General features: G+C 32.3%; 1 protein-coding gene across 2 annotated transcripts; it reads right to left on the bottom strand.

Annotated features, from left to right (window-relative positions):
• LOC18599382 (zinc finger CCCH domain-containing protein ZFN-like) lies at window positions 6,109-18,248 on the bottom strand. Of its 2 annotated transcripts, XM_007029329.2 has the most exons (9): window positions 17,754-18,248; window positions 15,590-15,747; window positions 15,099-15,161; window positions 12,442-12,561; window positions 11,577-11,867; window positions 9,890-10,216; window positions 6,996-8,071; window positions 6,827-6,916; window positions 6,109-6,154 (listed from the first exon to the last, which is right to left on the bottom strand). In XM_007029329.2, exons 1-7 carry the CDS (start codon window positions 17,866-17,868, stop codon window positions 7,790-7,792), a joined length of 1,356 nt encoding a protein of 451 aa, XP_007029391.1. In that variant the 5' UTR covers window positions 17,869-18,248; the 3' UTR covers window positions 6,109-6,154; window positions 6,827-6,916; window positions 6,996-7,789. The 2 variants fall into 2 exon arrangements, with proteins under 2 accessions (XP_007029391.1, XP_017977170.1); XM_018121681.1 differs by lacking the exon at window positions 17,754-18,248 and having other exon boundaries at window positions 15,518-15,597.

Below are 19,707 nucleotides of genomic sequence, written 5' to 3'. Positions count from 1 at the left end.
TATAAAAGAAAGCATTAGGTATGGAAGACAAGATGCCATAGTAAGGTAGGTGCAATGCAAATTTAAATGATGTCAGATAAGTGACATCATCATCAGTTCAAGACGATTTTAAAGAAAAACTTACTAACTTCAATCTTCTTTACCACAAAAAGAATTCCTTCACTCATTTGGGTCATAATATCAAAACACAACTTCAATTCTATGAAATATGGCGTTCAGATATTTGATGAAGAAAGATTAGGAGCGTCAAATAGGTCATTGCAAGGTTAATTTTAATTTGTATAATTGGATGACTAACTATATAGATGGGTTAAGCTAGCTAGTTTGTTATTAGGATAATCTATTAAGATATTTATAACTTTTTTTTTGTTTTTATTTTCACCTCAAAGTTTCTTAAACTAAAAATAAATATTAATAAATTAAAACGAGTAAACCAAAAAGCAAAACAATACATTCTTTTATCAATGATAGGAGAGGTGGGTGAGCTCATGTTGTACAAGCGTGATTAGACAAATACAAATCTATAAGTTGCTTTTAAGATTTTTCTCTTCAGTGGATTCATATTATTTTGAAAAGTGAAAATTGTAATGTCGATGTGAATCTTGTTCTTGAGTATAATATTAGACTCGATTCATTGTCTAGACAAGGATAGTCCGGTAATGATATACTACACCCAAAGCATAACAACATATAAACCCCATTAGGTAATACAACGTAAGAAAGGTTCTGCAACAACAACTAATGCAAGAAAAGTGCAGGGGTTGTGCACCAAAAATGTATGTCCAGTGGTCACACAGAGTCCGAAGCTCACCCACAGCAGACCTCAAACAATAATGTAAAGCATCTTCCCGTGATCTCTATCACGCTACCACCAGACAAAGAGCATTTCCTCCCTCCCCACACCCAACTTTGCTAAAGCATCCGCCAAGGAATTAACATCTCGTGGAATATGTGTGAACTCATAATCACCGATCAATCTTAGACTACACAACTAAAATCTTCAACAACCCATCTCCCTTTGACTAGGACAAATCTTTTCCAGGTAATCGACAAGTGACAAGTCACTGAACAAAGCTCCCTTATCCCACATGGTAGTTGGACTTCCCCGATGTACCCCCTGCTGGGCTAAATACCCATTCAACATTCGCAGCAGGCCATGCTCTTCCAATGTCATTATCACTGCAATGCTGCTGCATGTCTCCAACTTATATATTTAAGGTAATAAAATGTCACATTTCAAATTATCTATGATTATAATATTAAAATTGTCTTACATTTCAAATATTCAATCGTACATATTTACGGAAGGTGACGGCTGCAAGTTCTCAATATTTAATTTTTTTATTATTATATATGTATAAATTTTGATATATATAATTTCGTCAACTCTAATCAAATCAAACAATTTATTTTGAAACAATGATAAACTACCTAACTTATTATTTAAAACCATTAACTAGCTCAAGAATTCTAGAATTTTTTTTCCCGGATCCGCCACTGTATCGTACAAAATATAATTAATACTAAAAAAATCTTATAATATATTGTTAAATAATTGAAAACAACGGATATAAATAAATAATAATTATTAATTCTAATTACATAAAAGCAATAAATTTAAAATTATGTAACACTTATTTTTCTTCTTTTTGACTAAAGTTGAAAATTTATACAAAAAGGTAAGGGCATATATATATATATATATATATATATATACGANATATATATATATATATATATATATATCCGACGCGACCAAAGTTAAAAGGTTGTTCTTGGATTTATTTAATTAAGGCAGGATCAGGAACAGCTAGCATTGATCAATCTCCTAACTTGAGATTTAGTTTTGGGATTGTGCTTTTGTTTATTTTATCATTTTTAATTGCTTTTCACCTTGGCACCATATTCTTGCTTGACTCGTCAGACCCAATTAGGGCAACCGTTTATGTGCTATCCTTGTGCCATGTTTTTATTTTATTTTGGATAGATCACTTCTTATTATGCATGCATGTTTGCATTATGGCTTCTCTACCGTAAATAAATAAATATATATATATATATATTAACGTCACATATTTAACTATTTACATTTCATAAATTGACTTCAGTATTTAATCCAACACATTTTAACAATTTATGACAAAGCAATTTGCATAAAAAATAAATAAATAACTGAAAAAATATATCTTAAGATATATTTTTTGAAAATATCAGGTTCGAGTATAGAAAAAGAAAGTGTGAGATTATATATATTACATACAGAAAATTTTTTTATTTGAGTATCGAAAAAGAGAAGGTGAGATTTTATATATAGAATACGAGAAAATCTTTGTGTAACTCACGTAGATGACCAGAGGTTATAGCTGAAGAAGAGCCAATATTAGCACGAGCTAGGTTCATGCATGTCAGATGCATGCATGTTTATGTTAGCTAGAAATGGATGTTATGGGAGAAACTATGCACATATACAAGACAATGTGGAACTCGTTGATAATCATTTGCGACAAATTATTCTGGTCGTGGGCTTGCCCTAAGCATCCCTCCTTTTTCGTTTTCATAATTGGTCTTACAAACAAACCGACTTTTGTTCCCACCTATTCTTACTTCAATACGTATCACTCTTGTACTTTAAAAAAAAAAAAGCAGAAGAAGGAAATTCAATTCATGCATTCCTTCCGGAAAACGATTGTAGCACTTTGTTTTCGTGTTTCCCCTTTCTCTAATAGCCTCCAATCATCTTCAAAAGATTATGGAATGCTTGTTTCCTGCAATGATCAAGACATTTTTTTGTTATTACTTTTTTTTTTTTTGAGGTCTTAACTGTTAAGTTATGTTCCAAATGACCCTCAAACTCATAATAAAGTTATTGTAAACATTTAGTTCAATGGTTGGTACATATTTTTTTTTGTTTAAATAATTGGAATCGAAGTTTTTCATTATTAATATAAAAAATTCTATATATACCGACATTAATTCAATGACCTAATGGAATTTGATGTAGAAGATCACAAAAACCTCGTTTTGTCCTTGGAAACAATATTGAAGACTCGCCTCCAAAATGAAAGGACTTATATAAGCTAGCTGATCACATCGGAATTCAATTATGAAAACACAAGCAAAGTTAGAGTTGGGCGACACAAGCTGATTTGGTTTTAAGAGCATATCCCTTGGCACTCAATGATTGCTAGGACAGCAATTCTTATGACTGGCTTCCTACCCTACAAAGATTGTGCTTTTGGGTGTTTGAGTGTCTCAAATAATACCTATTGTCTTTTTTGTAATGGACACATAAGAGTAGAGATAACTTATTTTTCTCCAATGCTTATATTTTAAGGAGCTTTGGGTCTAGATTCTCCAGTTATCCTAGCTGTAAAAACAAGTAGGGTATTCAGGAGCCTTAAAAGCTAGAGCTTTTGGAGAAGCTAATTCTCAAGCTTTCTTGGTCTTGGTCCATTCACTGTATTTGGAGGGAAAGATACAGTACTAAAAGCATGGTGCTCGTCCCACATTTTTATTGTTTTTTAATGAATTTGGTCAAGGCCAGGGTAGGCTAACCCCCTTGTCACCAAGCAACCAATATTTATGGAACAATAGAATCAACTAGGCCTTGTTTTAGAGTATGTATTCTTTCGGAAGGACATGCAATACCAATTAATTTGGAAAGGTTTCCTTTTACAAAATTGTCCTATCTCATAATCGCTTCAAAATGAATTTGTCTTATATAAGGCTGACGTTTGATACTTCACAATACAATGTAATTACAGATAATATAATTGTAAGCAATGAGATTGTAAGGAAATTAAAAAATATTACAGTATTTGGTATACAAGTAAAGTAATGATAAAATACAAAGAAAATAACATTACAGCATTTAGTTTACAAGCATTTTGATGAAAATGTAATGTTAATTTTTAAAATTACCCCTATTTAGTAAAGTTTAAATTTAATATATTTGTATTTTTTATTATTAATTTTTAGATAATATCATCTCTTAAATATATTTTTAATGTCATATATTTATTTTCATTTCTTATTATAATCTTGTATATTTTATTTTCATTTCTTTAATACAATTTCTTATCTTATATTTTTTATTTTAATTTCTTTTTTCTATGTTATATAAATTTTTAATTTCATTTATTATATTTTATTTTAATTTTTAATTCCTACATTATATATTTTATTTTAATTATAATATTACAAAGCATATTTAACAAAGTAATAAAGTTGAAAGGTAAAAATGTCCTTAACAACATTTCAGAGTACAATACAATGTAATTGTATTGATTTTTTATTGTAATCATATTACAACTTTTGATATATATTACAATAATTTATTACAAAACAAATACTATAATATAGTTTAGTTAGACACATTATAAAAAATGTGATCCTATTTCTCTTGTACCATAGGCTATCAAGATGTTTGCATGGTAAGTGTTAAAAGGCAGGGTGGCCGTTTAGGGTAAAAACCGGCCTGCCAAGTGCCAAGCGAGGAACCGTATGACTTGCCCATTGTGCGCCAAGGAACAACGAACAATCAACCCACTAAATGAAAGTTCAAAAAGCCCACCAAGTGAGTTTAAAACTGCTTGAGCCCAGCCCAGTTATCACATTTCACTCTTTTTACTTTTCAAAATTTTCAATCTTTATCATTTTCAATATTTTAATTGATCAAAATTTATTTTTTCTATATATATATACATATGTTTAGAAATTACTTCATTCAAAGGTTTTTAAAAATACATTTTTTTATTACAAATTATAGAGGGATTTTTTGATAAGGAGAAAACTAATGTTGTAACCAATAAAACAAGATGCACTAAAAACAACATAGGGACATCTTGGAACAACCCTTGAAGTGTTAAGTATTTGACGTAAAAAATATAAATTAAGAAAAAAAAAAGTAGAATAAGTGTGGTGACGGAGCACAATAGAGAATAGATGGAAAGAGTTGAGTAAAGGAGAGAGTATTCGGGAAGAAATTTTTTAAGCTTTTTAAAGAGAATATCTTAGGGAGAGAATATGTTGAATTTCTAATGTTCTTCATGAATTGTCAAGGCTCTTATATATACCAAGTAAAAGTGATTGGCAAGAAAATATTTATTGAACGTCACGGGAAGAATACACTTGAGGAGAATATGTTCATCATAGGAAGAACAAGTCCGTGATAGAAGAACCTATTTATCACGGGAAGAATACAAGTTTATCATAAGAAGAACAAGTCCATTATGTAAAAACACATTCATCATTATGTAGGAACATGTCCATCACGAGAATAACGAGTTAGCTTAATTCACTACGTATATTGGGTCATAGACATTCATGTTGGTTTAATGACATAATGACACTTGACAATATGTCACGTGTTTCTTAAAAATAAAAGAAAAGGAAAAAACACTTCAACTTCGAAAAATGATTAGGAAAAAAACTACTTAACTAGCTCCATATACTGAGTCACCAAGTTAAACTCTCTATAACTGCCCAATTGTAAAACTAATTCGTGAACCCTATAATTTGTTTAGTATTACTTTCATTGTTATCCACATGATATAACTATTCCACACTAATTCTCATTATTGTAAAACAACTCTTAAACAAAGCATTTACAAAGTCAAAAGTTAAAAAAAATTTGACTGACAAAAGTCGATCAACATGTAACAAGTTTTTCTGGGACAAAGGAAGTAGTTATATTTGACAATAACATCTCTTCAAATAGTATTATGATTCCAAGCCTTGAGCTGGAAGGTAATACCTCCAGACTCCGTTTGGAAGCGCGGGACAGTGTGGTGGGTAGTTCACCGTCTCGCTGAGCCAAACGGGGCCGTAGGACATCTAAGGTTGAAGGAAATGTCAGATTGAAAAAATGCTAGGCGAACCAAATGTGATAATACTGAGTGAAAGGAGATATATTCTAGAAATGTTCCAAACTAAACAGTTATGACCAAAATTAACAGAACACAGAGTTAAGCAAAATGGAATCTCTTGCCAACCAAGCACAATGGCAATCAGGAAATCAAAAGTAGGAGCAAGAAAGCAAACATTTTCACTTGTTGTTCCTCCGCCCTGAGATCATAAGCCTGACGTGAGCTTTATTTGATATTTTGAGGTTTTAACCGCTGATCTATCCTATAAGCACCCTGTTATCCTTGACCTACAATCAAAACGCATGATTACATTAGATTCAAAAATGCAAGATCCTAATTGCTATCCAGAATGAAAACAATTTCAGAACAAGCGGTATGGTCACAACTCACAACTTACATCATAATATAAAAGAAAATAGCATTGTCAAGCATCTAAACCACTCTATATCCAGTAATTTCTCTGTTTGTAAGCACAAAACTACAACACCAAAGTTGCAATGAAACATAAAAGAAGCCACTACAACCTAATAACTTTGATCAACCTCATGTTGATGAACAGAAGTGGAGGAAATTGCAAGGTCCCAAACCCAAAATTCTTCTTTATCCAACTGACACCTCTTCCCCCACCCCACCCCCCCCCCCCTCTCTCTCTCTTCTTTTTCTGATATTTTTCTCTCCCTATGCAATAAGCATTGCCACAGTTCCGAGCAAAGCAACCACACTTTCCAGAAAGATCCAGCAGACATTACATTGAATCAGTAGGTCATGAATGCTGAGACGCATAGAAATAAGGAAGCACAAGGACACATCAAAAATTGGCATTAAGCAAAACAGGCAGCCCAAAAGAAGGCAAAACCTTCTCAATCATAAACTGGTAAACTTCCAATAATTACAGAACTTATTTCTCATTAAATAGAAAAAAGAATAAAAACACTACTTTTTCCATGATTGCACTATACCTGATATAATTTTGTCAAGGATATTTAATAGAAATCTGAAATATTTTATTGAGCAATATCTGAAGATTCTCTATCATTTTCCAGAGCCTCCTGCAAGGACAAGGGTATGATGCTTGATAAAGATAAAATAATCCCACAAAACATGAGAGATTCTGTTGGAATGACTTACAAATTCATCTTCAGAGAATCACGTATCATGAAGTAGGATCGGATCACCAGGAGCTCAGAAGAGTTTGAAAATTCATCTAACAAGGATATAGATAACACTGTTCCACTTCTTTTTGCAGGGGAATCAACTGTTTACTCATTTATACTTCAGCTTCACAATTTCTCTCACATATAATTAAGAAGTAAAATACGTCAATGCAAGAAACAACTTTAAGAATCACTCAAGATTGATTAATGATGGGAACATAGTAACTATTACCTCAAGAAATAAGGCTGATATTAGGAAATGTCTGTGGATGTGAGGTCCAAGAAGGAAAAAGAAGAGGAAGAAGTATGATATAAATGTTAAAGCTATGCTGTATGAACAAAGCAGGGTGGCAGACAATTACTCATATTTGAAAAGCAAGGGCCTAGACTGGAAATCTTAAACACAGCAGCTAGATGAAGTTACACCAGAAAATTAGGCTGAGGCATAAAAACTGCAAAAGAAATGCCTCGTATAACATACTGTGAAAGAAACATAACACAAAAATTAGAAAGAAAAAGAGCTTTGGGACAGATGAACTGTTCACATTGGGTTTTACCAAATGTGACATCATTTTGAGATTTATACAATGCAGCAACATGAAATTCAGAAGAGGCAACTATCGACTGAATTGCATATTTTTTAAAGAACAGAATCAACTTGACATGAACTCTGTACATCTCCAACAATGGGAAATGAATTTACAGATTACTCTTCCTCATCCATCAAAAGATTGTCAAAGGTAATCAGCCCATATCTTGTTGCAGTGCTTATCCCTCTGTGTCAATATTATCATCACTGGAAGACAATTGTCTATTCTCTGACAGTGAAAGTCGTCTGGTTTTTGTAGAGCCTGCTTCAACAAGCCCCTCTGATGACAGGTTTAACCCAGCAGTTCCTGAAGAAGACCCCAATAAACGGTGAACTGGGGCATCAGATGGAGATGATGTAGAATAATTGTATGTGAAAATTCCCATAGGATGGTTAAACTTGCAACTTGGACCAAATTTGCAAATTCCATATCGAGAATAGAAAATGCAAAGAGGTTCTCCCTGTTAAAATATAAAAGCACCACAACATCGTAAGGACGAAAATATCAAATAATAAAAGAATAAAATTAGCAACATAGTAAAAAAGCATGTCTGCACATAGTAAGGAATCTCTCCTAGTGAACTAACCACATGCACCATAAAATCATGGGAATATTGCAAGATAAAATGACTAGAACAAAAGCAAACCTCAAACCAGAATAAAAATGTGAGATGGATAACAAATAAGCAAAACATACTAAGTTTCGTAATTAAGAATGACAAAAAGAAAGTCAAAGTAATCAAATTCTACAAGTGACCATATAATCTGGGCAACATGAAAGCTTCAAAACAAGTGTGCGAGGTAAGGCTCTCTACCATAACAAATCAAGACACAGTAATAAACAATAAAATGAGGAAGTTAACTAGGAAGAAAACCTATTAACTCTGATCTATCCATCAGAAAAGAGATACATGAAGATTTTAACTTAAAAATCTCAGCATGAAATTCATTGCCAATTAGAATTTAACTTGTACAGGTCATATTATCTGAGCAGAATTAAAGACCAAGAACAGCACGACTGAGTGCAATCATAGTCAATGAAGTCAAATTCTTTGAAGATGGTCATTGAGTCGTAGCAATTTTCATAGGAATATTGCACTATCCTAAACCCTATGGGGCTAAAACAAAATTAAAGAGTTCATACACAAGTGTCAGAGGATCCTGTGGTAAAACCTACAGTTTACCTTTCTTTTTGGTACACAGTTTACAGTTTTAAATTAAAAGATTAAACCCTACAGTTTGTGCAAAATGGAAATTTAACTATACTGGTTCTGTAAATCAATCAACAGAAATAACTTTGCTCTCACTAAATTATTACGTCAACTTGAAGCTAACAGAAATATTCTTGGACAAGATTACCACAAATTTGTGGACTATTTTTTTACCTTTAAGGTTGGAGAGGGCTAATGGTTGGATAAGTCTACAAGAATTCTCACATGGTTAAAGTTATTAATCTGATGCAGTATGGAAAACGGAAAGAAAGAGAGAGACAGAGAGAGTAGAAGAAAAGGAGACTGGACAAGAGAGAATATACATTAAAGCATCCAAAACTAGCCCCAAAAATTAGAACAGTGAAACACACACACATAACTAACCCTGCATCTGAAAATACCAAAAAAATCCTTAAATCAAAATGGAAATAACATAATTTCTGCCTCCAATGCTTTGTCTTCCATGACTGCATCATAAAAATTAGATTGAGAATAGCTTTAACAGGGTAAGATTTTATTTTATTTGTTTTAAATGAATCAAGATGGATTGTTTATGGTGCTCTCATAACTATCTGCAGAATTAGAACAATTTTGTGGCTCCTCTTAACCATAAATTCCTAATTCTAACAAACCCCAGTCATCCTAGAATTGATCACAACAAGAACCACCTATCTTCAATGTGGCTCAGACATCCTATTAAGTATAGTAGTGGCAAAAGTTGCGGTGACCAAATTCTTGATTTCCAGAACGTTTTCACTATCAAAACTCAATCAATGCCTAATAGCCTTAGACTCTTTTATCCACAGAATGAACAATTGCCCAAAAATCAAATATCTACTTTTGTAAGAACAAAAATCATTAGCTTGAGCTGCAACTAAAACCCAACAATTAGAAAAACAAAACCAAGTTTTTCTAGAAAAGAAAAGGTCATGTAAGGAAATAGCTAGGGAATGACATAGTTTTAAATAGCATTAAGACTGGGTTTTTCATAAACAGCTGTAATTATTTAAAACAGATAAAGACACAGAAGTAAACGGAGACAGAATTTCCACCGAATACATAACTCACCGGACGTAAAGGAAGGCCTATAGGACTCAATACACAGTCTGGGGCAGGAAGAACTCTCTCTCTTGGGTGATGAAACCTACAAACTGTACCAAATTTACAATCTCCAGTCTTCATGTAAAATTGGCACTCAGGCTGGCCAGGTCTCTCAGGAAATACATTCTCTCTCTGCAATGCATAAAAACCCACAGGGACAGAGCCAGAACGAAATTGAGAAAAGGATGCTTGAGACCCTGCAGTTGCCGATTCATTCTGGTGTGTGGTTCCATATTGATTATTTCCATTTGTCTGCAGCAGGTTCTCTGAAGAAGAGACTGATGCCAGTTGACCCTAGAGAAATGAGAAGCATTAGAATGGTAGCACTTCTCAAAAATCACATGTTACACGCTGCAAAGATGCTTGCTAGTCAAAGTGAAAATCAACTTACAAAATCAAATTCTGTATAACCAAATATTTAAAAAAAAAAAAAACCAGAGATTAGATGTATGCTCTCAGGCATTTTGATACAGTACACTATTAGAGATGCCATCAAACCATTTGGACCAAAACCATAGAAATAACTGAGCACCAGAGACAAGCACAACTATAATATTACCATAAAACATTTGTTCTTCAATGGAAATGCATTCATGGTCAGGTTCTGATTTATAGTGTACAGTTAATAATGTATTCAGGAGGAGATAGATTAGTTGTTTTGTAGAAACAAGCATCTGATCAAATAAGTTAGTTGAACTAAAAATTTTGGATTCAATGTGACTCTCATTTCTAATTGTCAAGTAATTCAACAATCATGTACATAGTTTTAAAAGAAACCTCTGCACTTCATGTTTACTTTTACCAAAGACCAAACTGGTGCAACCAGCATATGAATGGCTCTCATTAAGAGTTAAATTCCAATCCACCTCACCTGTTGATGGGAGTTGACCCAGATTTTGACATGCTTATTTAATTCTTAATCATAAACCTACTAATAAGCATGATAAGAAATATATGGATCAAGTTTAACTTTTTAGGCCAGAATAGTTCCTTCAGAATATCAACCAGATCTGCAGCAAACTGCACTTGTCCAAACACATCATCAGCCAACCACAAGTGTCTCCTACAACAAAAAACAACAGAACTCCACTACCACTGGTAACAGCACCAATACTGTCGACTTGTGACCTCCAACACTTTAACCAACTTCCATCAGACTTAATTCTGGGCTTTCATAATGCTACCAAAGTACCATTAATTTCACGTTAATGGCAAGCATCACGAAACCACTGTTCCCATGGCTCTCTGGACATTAGCTCCATCAAATATTAGCATTTAGCATCATGCAACAGTACCCAAGCTGAGAATAAGATTCTTCTTTAGAGGAAAAAAAGAGGTCATTGGTTAAATTGCACCATTTTAGCATGCTCCAGATGTGTTTTGTTGAGGCCCAGGAAAAGATAAAAGGTTATCAACCACAAAAGAAACCTTTTGTGATGAAGGTTGATAATGCTTCTCTAAAAATAATCGAGCAACTTCTTGATTCAAGATACAAGCATTAATATATTCCAAATACAAAGTATTAGCATATTGACAACAACAATTCCCTTAAGTCGCCTCACTTGTCACCCCAAATGTTCTCCAAACACATGTAAACACTAAATAGACATGCTTAATGAACAAAGCATTAGAAATAAGTTTAGGAAAAGCTTACACTGTAAGCATTCCAGCCTGGAACTGATACCACCCCTTGAGGTAAAATCAAAGGTGCATAACTTGAAGGACCTTGCCAGCGGGGGCTGGGAATGAAAGATGCTCTTGACCAATTTGTAATCCCTCCTGCATATGACTGCTGACCAGGAGTCGTAGGAGAAGGGACAGTTTGATAAATAGGAGAGCCACGCACTGAGACCATCATATTAGTTGGCTGAGGATGGTGGAATTTACAAGTGCTCCCAAACTTACATTGTCCAGTTCTTAAATAATAAGCACACTCTGGCTCATTCTGTATGAAGGAAAAGTTAAAAAAAAAAAAAAAAAGAAAGTTACACTAAGCCTATGAAACACAAATAATCAGAAAAAACCAGGTGCTAGAAACAAATCATTTAAGAAATATAGCTTGCCTTAACGAGGTCCAAACTAATACAATAATTTAACCTCAATATTGAGTCCAGCAATGGTCGAAAATTCAGCAGTATATTCATTCATGCAATCCAATTTAAAGTTTAAAAAAAATTAAAAATAGAAATTAAAAAGATAAAAAGTTCTCTGCGAGTCATAGCAAGCCATATACATTTTACTTTATGATCCTTGCGTATGTGTTTATATTTGCATATCAGATCTAAAGGATAAACTAACTAACATTCAGTCAATATAACTATGCAATTGGCAAACAATTGGACAAGCTAAACTGGATGATATCAATTCCCCCTCTTTGCTAAACTAACCCAGTCAAAAGATTGTACCTTTTTTTTTATAAGACAATGGAACAAACAAAAATGAAACAGGAAAAGACCTGAATATTGACATAATGTATCATTATATTGTAAGGAGTTAAAGGAAAAAAATGAAATCCGAACCGGGCGAAGAGGATAGCCCAAAATATTTAAAGAAACCCTCCCAGCTATCCCAGCTTTGTCTCTAGGATGATGAAACTTGCATGTAGCTCCAAATTTGCAAGTTCCTGTCTTCAGGTAGTACTGCAGAGCAGTTAAAAGCAAAATGTCAATTGTCAGATCCAAAGATCCATGAAAACAAGAAACATGAAGTCCCATATCTGAAACATGAGGCAGTAAAACCAAAAGAGTAGCTTCTGTCAAGATTGCAACTTAGCTTCCATACAATCTAAGAGGAGTTTGTGCTATCTTTCTTTCTAGAACAGAAAGTCAAAACAACATAAAAGAATAAAGAAAATATTAGGAGAATTTGACCATCAAGTCAAGCTGAGGGTTCAGACTAAGTTTGATTGATATCTCAAACCTCTAGAAAGAGAAGGAAATTTTTTTCAATCCAAATTATCATCATATTTCCATTTTCTTGGGTTCTTTATTTGTTTACTTTATTTATACTAGGATCGAGACCGGACTGGATTCGTCTTTATGAATTGCACATGATTAAAAGAATCTTTTGAGGAAAAAGCAGGGACAAAGGAGGAGGAGGCCATATGAGAAGTAACGGAAATCCTCTATCATCAACCGTCTGTGTTGTTTACACTATTATTTTCAATAAATTTTCCTTTAACCTATAATCTAATGAATCTCGCTATGTTCAACATCCAGCAGGATTTCCTTTAAAACCTGCAAAGTAGTCTTTATTTCCATTTTGAACAACTTTAAACGTAGCAGGAACACTTGTCTAATTCTAGTGTATCGCCCATATAGATGTGAACAAATTCTGAACTGCAAATTATCAATTTTCAACATCCACGGACTCAATTACAACAAGTTCAAGTAACAAATGGATCTAACAGTCAAATCCATAAGAATTCACCAAAAATAGCATAAGCATTAATAGAGAAATATCTGCATCAATCTAGACTGTTCAAGTTAAAATGATTGCATTTACAAAATCATTGAAATGTTTGACCCATCATTTTGATAGGTGAAATCTCCAAGACACAACAAATAAAATAAATTTCCTCTTTGAATACGTAAAAGTAGGGTGGGGCTATTAGCACTTCTAATTGTCTATTAACACTCCCCACTAACACCTTATAATTGTAATTTCCTAAATTACCCTCACTTAAATAATTTTTTATTCAGGTCAAATTTTAATTAATTATATTACTATTTATCTATTCACACTCCTAGTTAATCTCAGTTACTCTCACCTTTTGTTTACGCACCTTTTAACTCTCCATAGCTTCCATTCCTTGTGACTCTTCATTGCTTTCTTTCTTCTCTAGTAGCGTTCAATTCATTAATATTAGATGAATCTAACAATGGAGCAGCAACAAATCGATGATGAAAACATGAACTTTAATGAAATCTCTTGCCCTAATGGCAAAAATAGCTTGGAATTGGAGTTAAATTCTTATCTTGGCATGCTTTCTTCCGGTATGTTCTTCTTTTCTTTATTTAAATAATTCTTTATTTTTTTTATTTTAAAATTTTAGCTCAACATAAACTTTTTTCCAAATTTATTTGTCTAGATAGTTGTCATATCTGTTTTAGTTCAGATGTACAAAGTCTAAGTTGGGTAGCAAATTGATGGAATAGATAGGAAATAAAGAAGATTATCGTAAATGTTTAAATAAGAAAATTGGCCCAGATTATCGTGAGCAAGTTTAGATGCTAGGTCTGTAACAATTTCAAGGTTTGGTGCAAGTGGAAGTCTCATAGATCTCAATGCACTCCATAGTTAAAGTAAGTAGCAAACTCAACCCCTAATGACTTAATAGAGTAAATTACGTATGTCCAGTTGTTTTAAATATGAGTTTAATCATAAGCTTGTTTGGTGGCAAAACTAATGATTGCGTTTGGGACTGAATATGGATTCAATGAATCTGCTGTTAAGCTTGATTTTTCCTTCTCTGTTTTGGAATTTGGTTAACCAATCAAATGGGGTTATTTATTGTTGAATGTTTAGTATATTTGTCTTCACTTTTAAGGTCATTCCTTATTAGAGTTTTTTATTCCTCATCCTGTAGATAATTTGTAACAAACACACCAGTTAGTAAATGAACATAAAATATTTTTTTTGACGAAGAACATAAAATATTTATTACTGATTTTTTATTTTTATAGGGAGGGTATGTAATTACTTAATAAACATGAAATATATTGGCATCCAACTTTGTGCAGTTCTTATAGTGCCATTTGTATTTTTTCTTCTGAAGTTGTTTCTACGAGTTTGCTATACAAATTTGCTTCAGCATATGAATCTGAGTTTCTTATAGAAAAATACTCTCCTCCTTTTTTATTAAGTTGCAATTATAATAAAAAATTGTAAAGATTTCAATAAATAAGTAAAAATACAAATAATTAATATCGGGGAGTGTGAATAGACAAACATTAATATATTTAATTAAAGTTTAACTTTAATAAAAAGTTATTTAAGTGAGGGTAATTTAGGAAATTACAATGTTAAGTTCCTAGTGGGGAGTGTGAATAGACAATAGGGAGTGCCAATAGCCTCTCCACATATTGTATGTTAATCATACATTGCAAATTATAAAGAACATAGATAAAAGCAGCAACATTGTTATTACATAGGGAACCAAGGAATAAGTACATGCCTGGCATTCAGGTTGTCCTGCTCTTTCTGGAAATTCTCCTTTCATCCTTGCAGCGGCAATAGCCTGGAATTTGATATAGTCTAAGTAAATGTTTCAAATGACAATTGATATTTAAAAACTCAAACAAGTAGTAAGACGGTTAAAATGAAATGACAGTATCAGATGAAGTATGCCAATGTTCAGAGCAGCAAGTGTGTGCGTGTCTGCATGCGCACGTGCATATACAAAACCATGCTTATCTCTTGAGCATCTATATACTCTATAAATTTTCCTAAAATGAGTTCTGTTTTAGGGTGATTTAGAAGTAAACACCCATGTGTAAACACCTCAAGTTTCTACAACTTAACTACCGATATTATGTCAAAGATAATAATAAGGCTTCTAAACGCATGAAATTGAGAGGCTCTTTTGCATTGTACCAATAATATCTCACTCATATAGCATTAACTCTGAGTTCATAAGAATTGTCCAAACAAGCCACAGCTTTATACCAGCTTTCGGTTAGGAGGATGATTAAAACGACATGTTGCCCCAAATCTACAAAGGCCTGTCCTGATATAATAAGAACAATCTGGTTCTCCAGGACGCTCAGGGTAGGGACCAGATTCCATTGTTTCACTCGATCTCAAGTTCATTTGCCACATAGCATCTGAAATAATATTAAATAAGTAGGTTCAGAAAATACATGACAAAATAGAGTCAAGGAACTACATACGGGTATTGCAATTCTCATTTCGTGCACAATATACCTGGAATGTACAAACTCTAAATTTCAATTTTTAGTTTCATATTAGCTTTAAAATATCATAGATTTATCCCTTGCATTTAAAGTAGACTCACCCAATGTTCTAACAGTGAAAAGCATCAAGGTGCAAATGATTGAGAATTTGCATGAAATAATTGGGACAGGATGAGAATCCCTTTAACAAACATGATTCTGGCTAGCAGCAGTAAGAAATCTCAGTCTAACCTTTGACATCTGCATGCCTCTACAGTGGCCAAATTATTAAGGAAAAAAATGCAAATCCGTTTTTCTAAGGCCTCAATAAAAGACCTTTATAAAACTGGTTTATGTTCTTTCCCTCCTTTTCAAGATCCAAACTGGCCTCTAATTTGAGAATGTTTACACCAAGAACAGAAAATTTCATTTTAGAAAATTCAGCATTTGAAGGAAGCATGAAGATCAACTATGTACAATCCAGAAAGTTTAAAAAACAAATAAATGCAGCAATATTCTGTTCAACAGAAAGATACTTTATCTAAGAATCTGTTCCAGTACACTAAGTATGGTGCTTAAAAGTAGCATCCTATACAAGATAACTGAAAAATACAAAAGGTAAAAGAGTTATAGTTCAAAAGAGACAAGAGTCGAAGTAAAAACATTAAGGCAATGAATCCATTTTGAAGACTACCACAAAACTGAATATTAACTGAGAAATGGTACTCAGAGAAAAAAGCTTCTATTTCCACCATTTCGGAACCTAAGACACAAACTATTATGTCTAGAACAATCATGTTTAATATGATTTCTCCATATTAAAATGATATGTGTTTCATATGGGTAGTCCATATTCAACTTGCATGAACAACAATACAATTTATATCTGAAGCACTAATATGATTCCCACAATCACATTAGCAGATCTGATATATGAAGAGAATATATATTTTAAAAAAAATTCTAACTGTAAAAATAATTCAGAAATTTCACTCTTGTCACTTCAATTAAATCAAACAGTGACAAAAAGATGTGAAAACAGACTGACTAGAATGACCATCACCACCTCAAAAGATACATAGTAAATTAATGCAGCTCAAATTTCAGCATTGATCAAAACCAAATTCATAAAAAATTAAAAACATTAAGGTCCAAGAGGACTGATGCCTTTCACTACTTGCCTTCTTCTTCTAGAATCAAGAGGCAAAAGCTTTAATTTAAATTTAAAAGCAAACAATATTTTTTGAAAAGTTAAAAATGTATTTTCTTAATGACAAAATGCATGATTTTACTTCTATATATAACAATTATACTTATTAGAATAAGTGTAGCATTTTAGTCGTTTGTTCATTTTTCAACCAATTCATAATTTTGCTTACTAGCATTTGCTTTTACATAGTAAAAAAACAGTAAAAGAAATAATAAAATAAAGCAATAAATAAAAGAAAAAAAGGAACAAATAAATAAAGAATAAAACCTAATCACACAAAATTTTAAATTTCATTTTTATTTCTTAAAACCTTAAATTTGACATTGAATTTGAAATTTAAAAAAAAATAAAACAAACTAAAAAAAGTGGAATCTCAAATTCGTTCACCGCAACAAAATTTGCGACAACTTATTCAAAATCACAGAAAAATTGCACTATTTTCTCAATAATTGAAACGCAAGTAAGAATTTAAGATGAATAATTAATATTCAAACTTTACATAGTTTCTTCATTAAAATTTAACCAAAGAAATGATTGATTATCGACAATGATCAAAGCGGAATTCACCATCAAAAATGGACAAAAAGGACAATTCACAACAGGAAAATATAACCAACAAAAACATGTGAACCGCATTTCTCTTGCGTTTCACAGAATAAAAAACGAAAAAAAAATAATAAATAAAAACAGAGTAAAGAAATATATGAAGAGAGTGAGAGAGAGATGCCTTGATTCAACGACGGTGAAAGCGAGGTTCCTTCAGTCACAGCCACCGCCGCCGCTGCTGCCACCGCTGCTGCTGTTCGGGGCATCGGAATTCCAGCATCGAATGAGAATTCCATTCAGCAGTCATTTTCCTCCATCACCGACTACTGTCACGTTAGCACCACCTCCAAGCCGGAATTTTCATTCCCCGTTACTAACCACGCTGTCACTTTAGCAAAAAAACTCCACCTCCTCCCCTCTCCTCTCGTCCTTCCTAACCGAAAACCAGAGAAACCAAAAAACGGTTACTTTTTTTAGAGAGAAAAAAAGAAATACTAAAGGGAGCTTTTCTTCACGGAAAGTCTTTCCTCGTTTTCCAAAAAAAAAAAACCACAAAACAAACAATTTTCCCTTTTTTTTTTCTTAAGTTTTTTGCTTTTAGTTTTTGAGAGAAAGGAAAGAGCGTTGTTTTCTCTTCTCCACAAAAACAAAATCGAAAAAATTGAAAAAAAAAAAAGAAAAAAANGTAGAGAGACAAAGAGGGAATAAAAACCAACCATCCAAAACCCACCAACTCTTTTATTTTTCTTTTCCTTTCCTTTCTTTTTCGCTTTTTTTTCACTAGCGTTTCACACAAAACCAACGATCAACGTTCTCTTCACTCGCGCGAGTACCCAACCCATCTCGAATCTCTTCTTACATCGCCACGTCATGGCTTGTTATTTGTTCAGGTGGCTTTCTATTGGTGGCTTAAATTTTTTGTTGGACAGGTGTCATTATGTAAAAGCGAGTGCAACGTTTGGCACCGGCTGGGGTAGGGATCCCGTTTTACTATTTCCAGGTAGGTTTTTTTTAATGATTTTTTGGAGTCACTACTTTTTATTTTGGGCTGCTCTTTATTCTTTTGTGTGATCAACTTGTTGTTTTAGTCAAACGATAATTCTATCTTATAATCCAAAAGTTTAGGGAAATAAGAAAAAAAATTAAGGAAAAAAGAAGATTTTTTTAAGCTTATGATGTAACATTTGAGTCCACTAATTACGAAAATAAAATATTTGAACATTTTATAATGATGTGAAATAAATTCATTACTGTTGAGGAAAAAAAGATGTTACCCTATTCATATTAGGGATATAAGCAAAACTTAAATAGAGATTCTTATGTTAGGTTTATTTCTAAATGAATTTTAATACTTTATTTAATTTTTATTAAAATTTCGACATTCGACAAATATAGACTAGATTTTGTTATAAATACTGTTTTTAGTTAATTCTGGTCATATGATTGATATACTAATTAAATTTAGTCAAATTAGTTGGTTTGGGTTTTTTTATTTAATAATTTTAAATAAAAATTTTATAAACTTTATGTGATGAATTATTACTTAATCTTGCCCAATTATAATTAATATATGCAACTTGAATACAAGGATGTGATGATCTAAACTATACTAATCACAATTTATGTAACCTTATTACCTTCATAACCCTCAATTGGTGCCCCGTACCAGTTAAAAATCCACTTTTCATTAAAAAAATGTGTTGGTATGATAGTCAACTTCTATATCCTTTAAATTTTGCTTACTCTTCTAAAATTCGACTTCATAACATTGTATCTTTTTTTATCGAGAAAAATAAAAAACAGACTCATTTAAGAATTAAAATTCTAAGTCTAATACATGTTAAATTTTTTTTTTTTATGAAATAAAAGCATCCTAATTTTTCCACAAAACAAAAACATGTTTAATTGCTGACTAAATTAAATGAAAAAAAAAAGAAGAAGAAGTGAAGTTACATCTAAAAGGAAAAAAAAAAACAGATAAAAAAGCTTACTTTTTTGTATGAGTTTTGTATGCAACAAAAAAGTGACTTTTTTTTTTCTTGGAGAACATAGATGAAATGGCATTGAATATAAACATTTTGTAAATTAAAATTATTTATTTATTTATTTAGTACTTATTTGATTTAATTTTTTTT

The sequence above is a fragment of the Theobroma cacao genome, chromosome 5 (genome assembly GCF_000208745.1).
Source record: "Theobroma cacao cultivar B97-61/B2 chromosome 5, Criollo_cocoa_genome_V2, whole genome shotgun sequence".
Taxonomy (NCBI): Eukaryota; Viridiplantae; Streptophyta; class Magnoliopsida; order Malvales; family Malvaceae; genus Theobroma; species Theobroma cacao.
This window is presented reverse-complemented; position numbering and strand designations above follow the sequence as displayed.

Coding starts and splice junctions, on each gene's coding strand:
- LOC18599382 (XM_007029329.2), bottom strand. CDS start 17,868: ATGGAATTCTCATTCGATGCTGGAATTCCGATGCCCCGAACAGCAGCA. Junction 11,868..12,441: donor TGGGCTATCCTCTTCGCCCG/GTTCGGATTTCA, acceptor TCCTTCATACAG/AATGAGCCAGAGTGTGCTTA. Junction 8,072..9,889: donor TAGGCCTTCCTTTACGTCCG/GTGAGTTATGTA, acceptor ATATTTTAACAG/GGAGAACCTCTTTGCATTTT.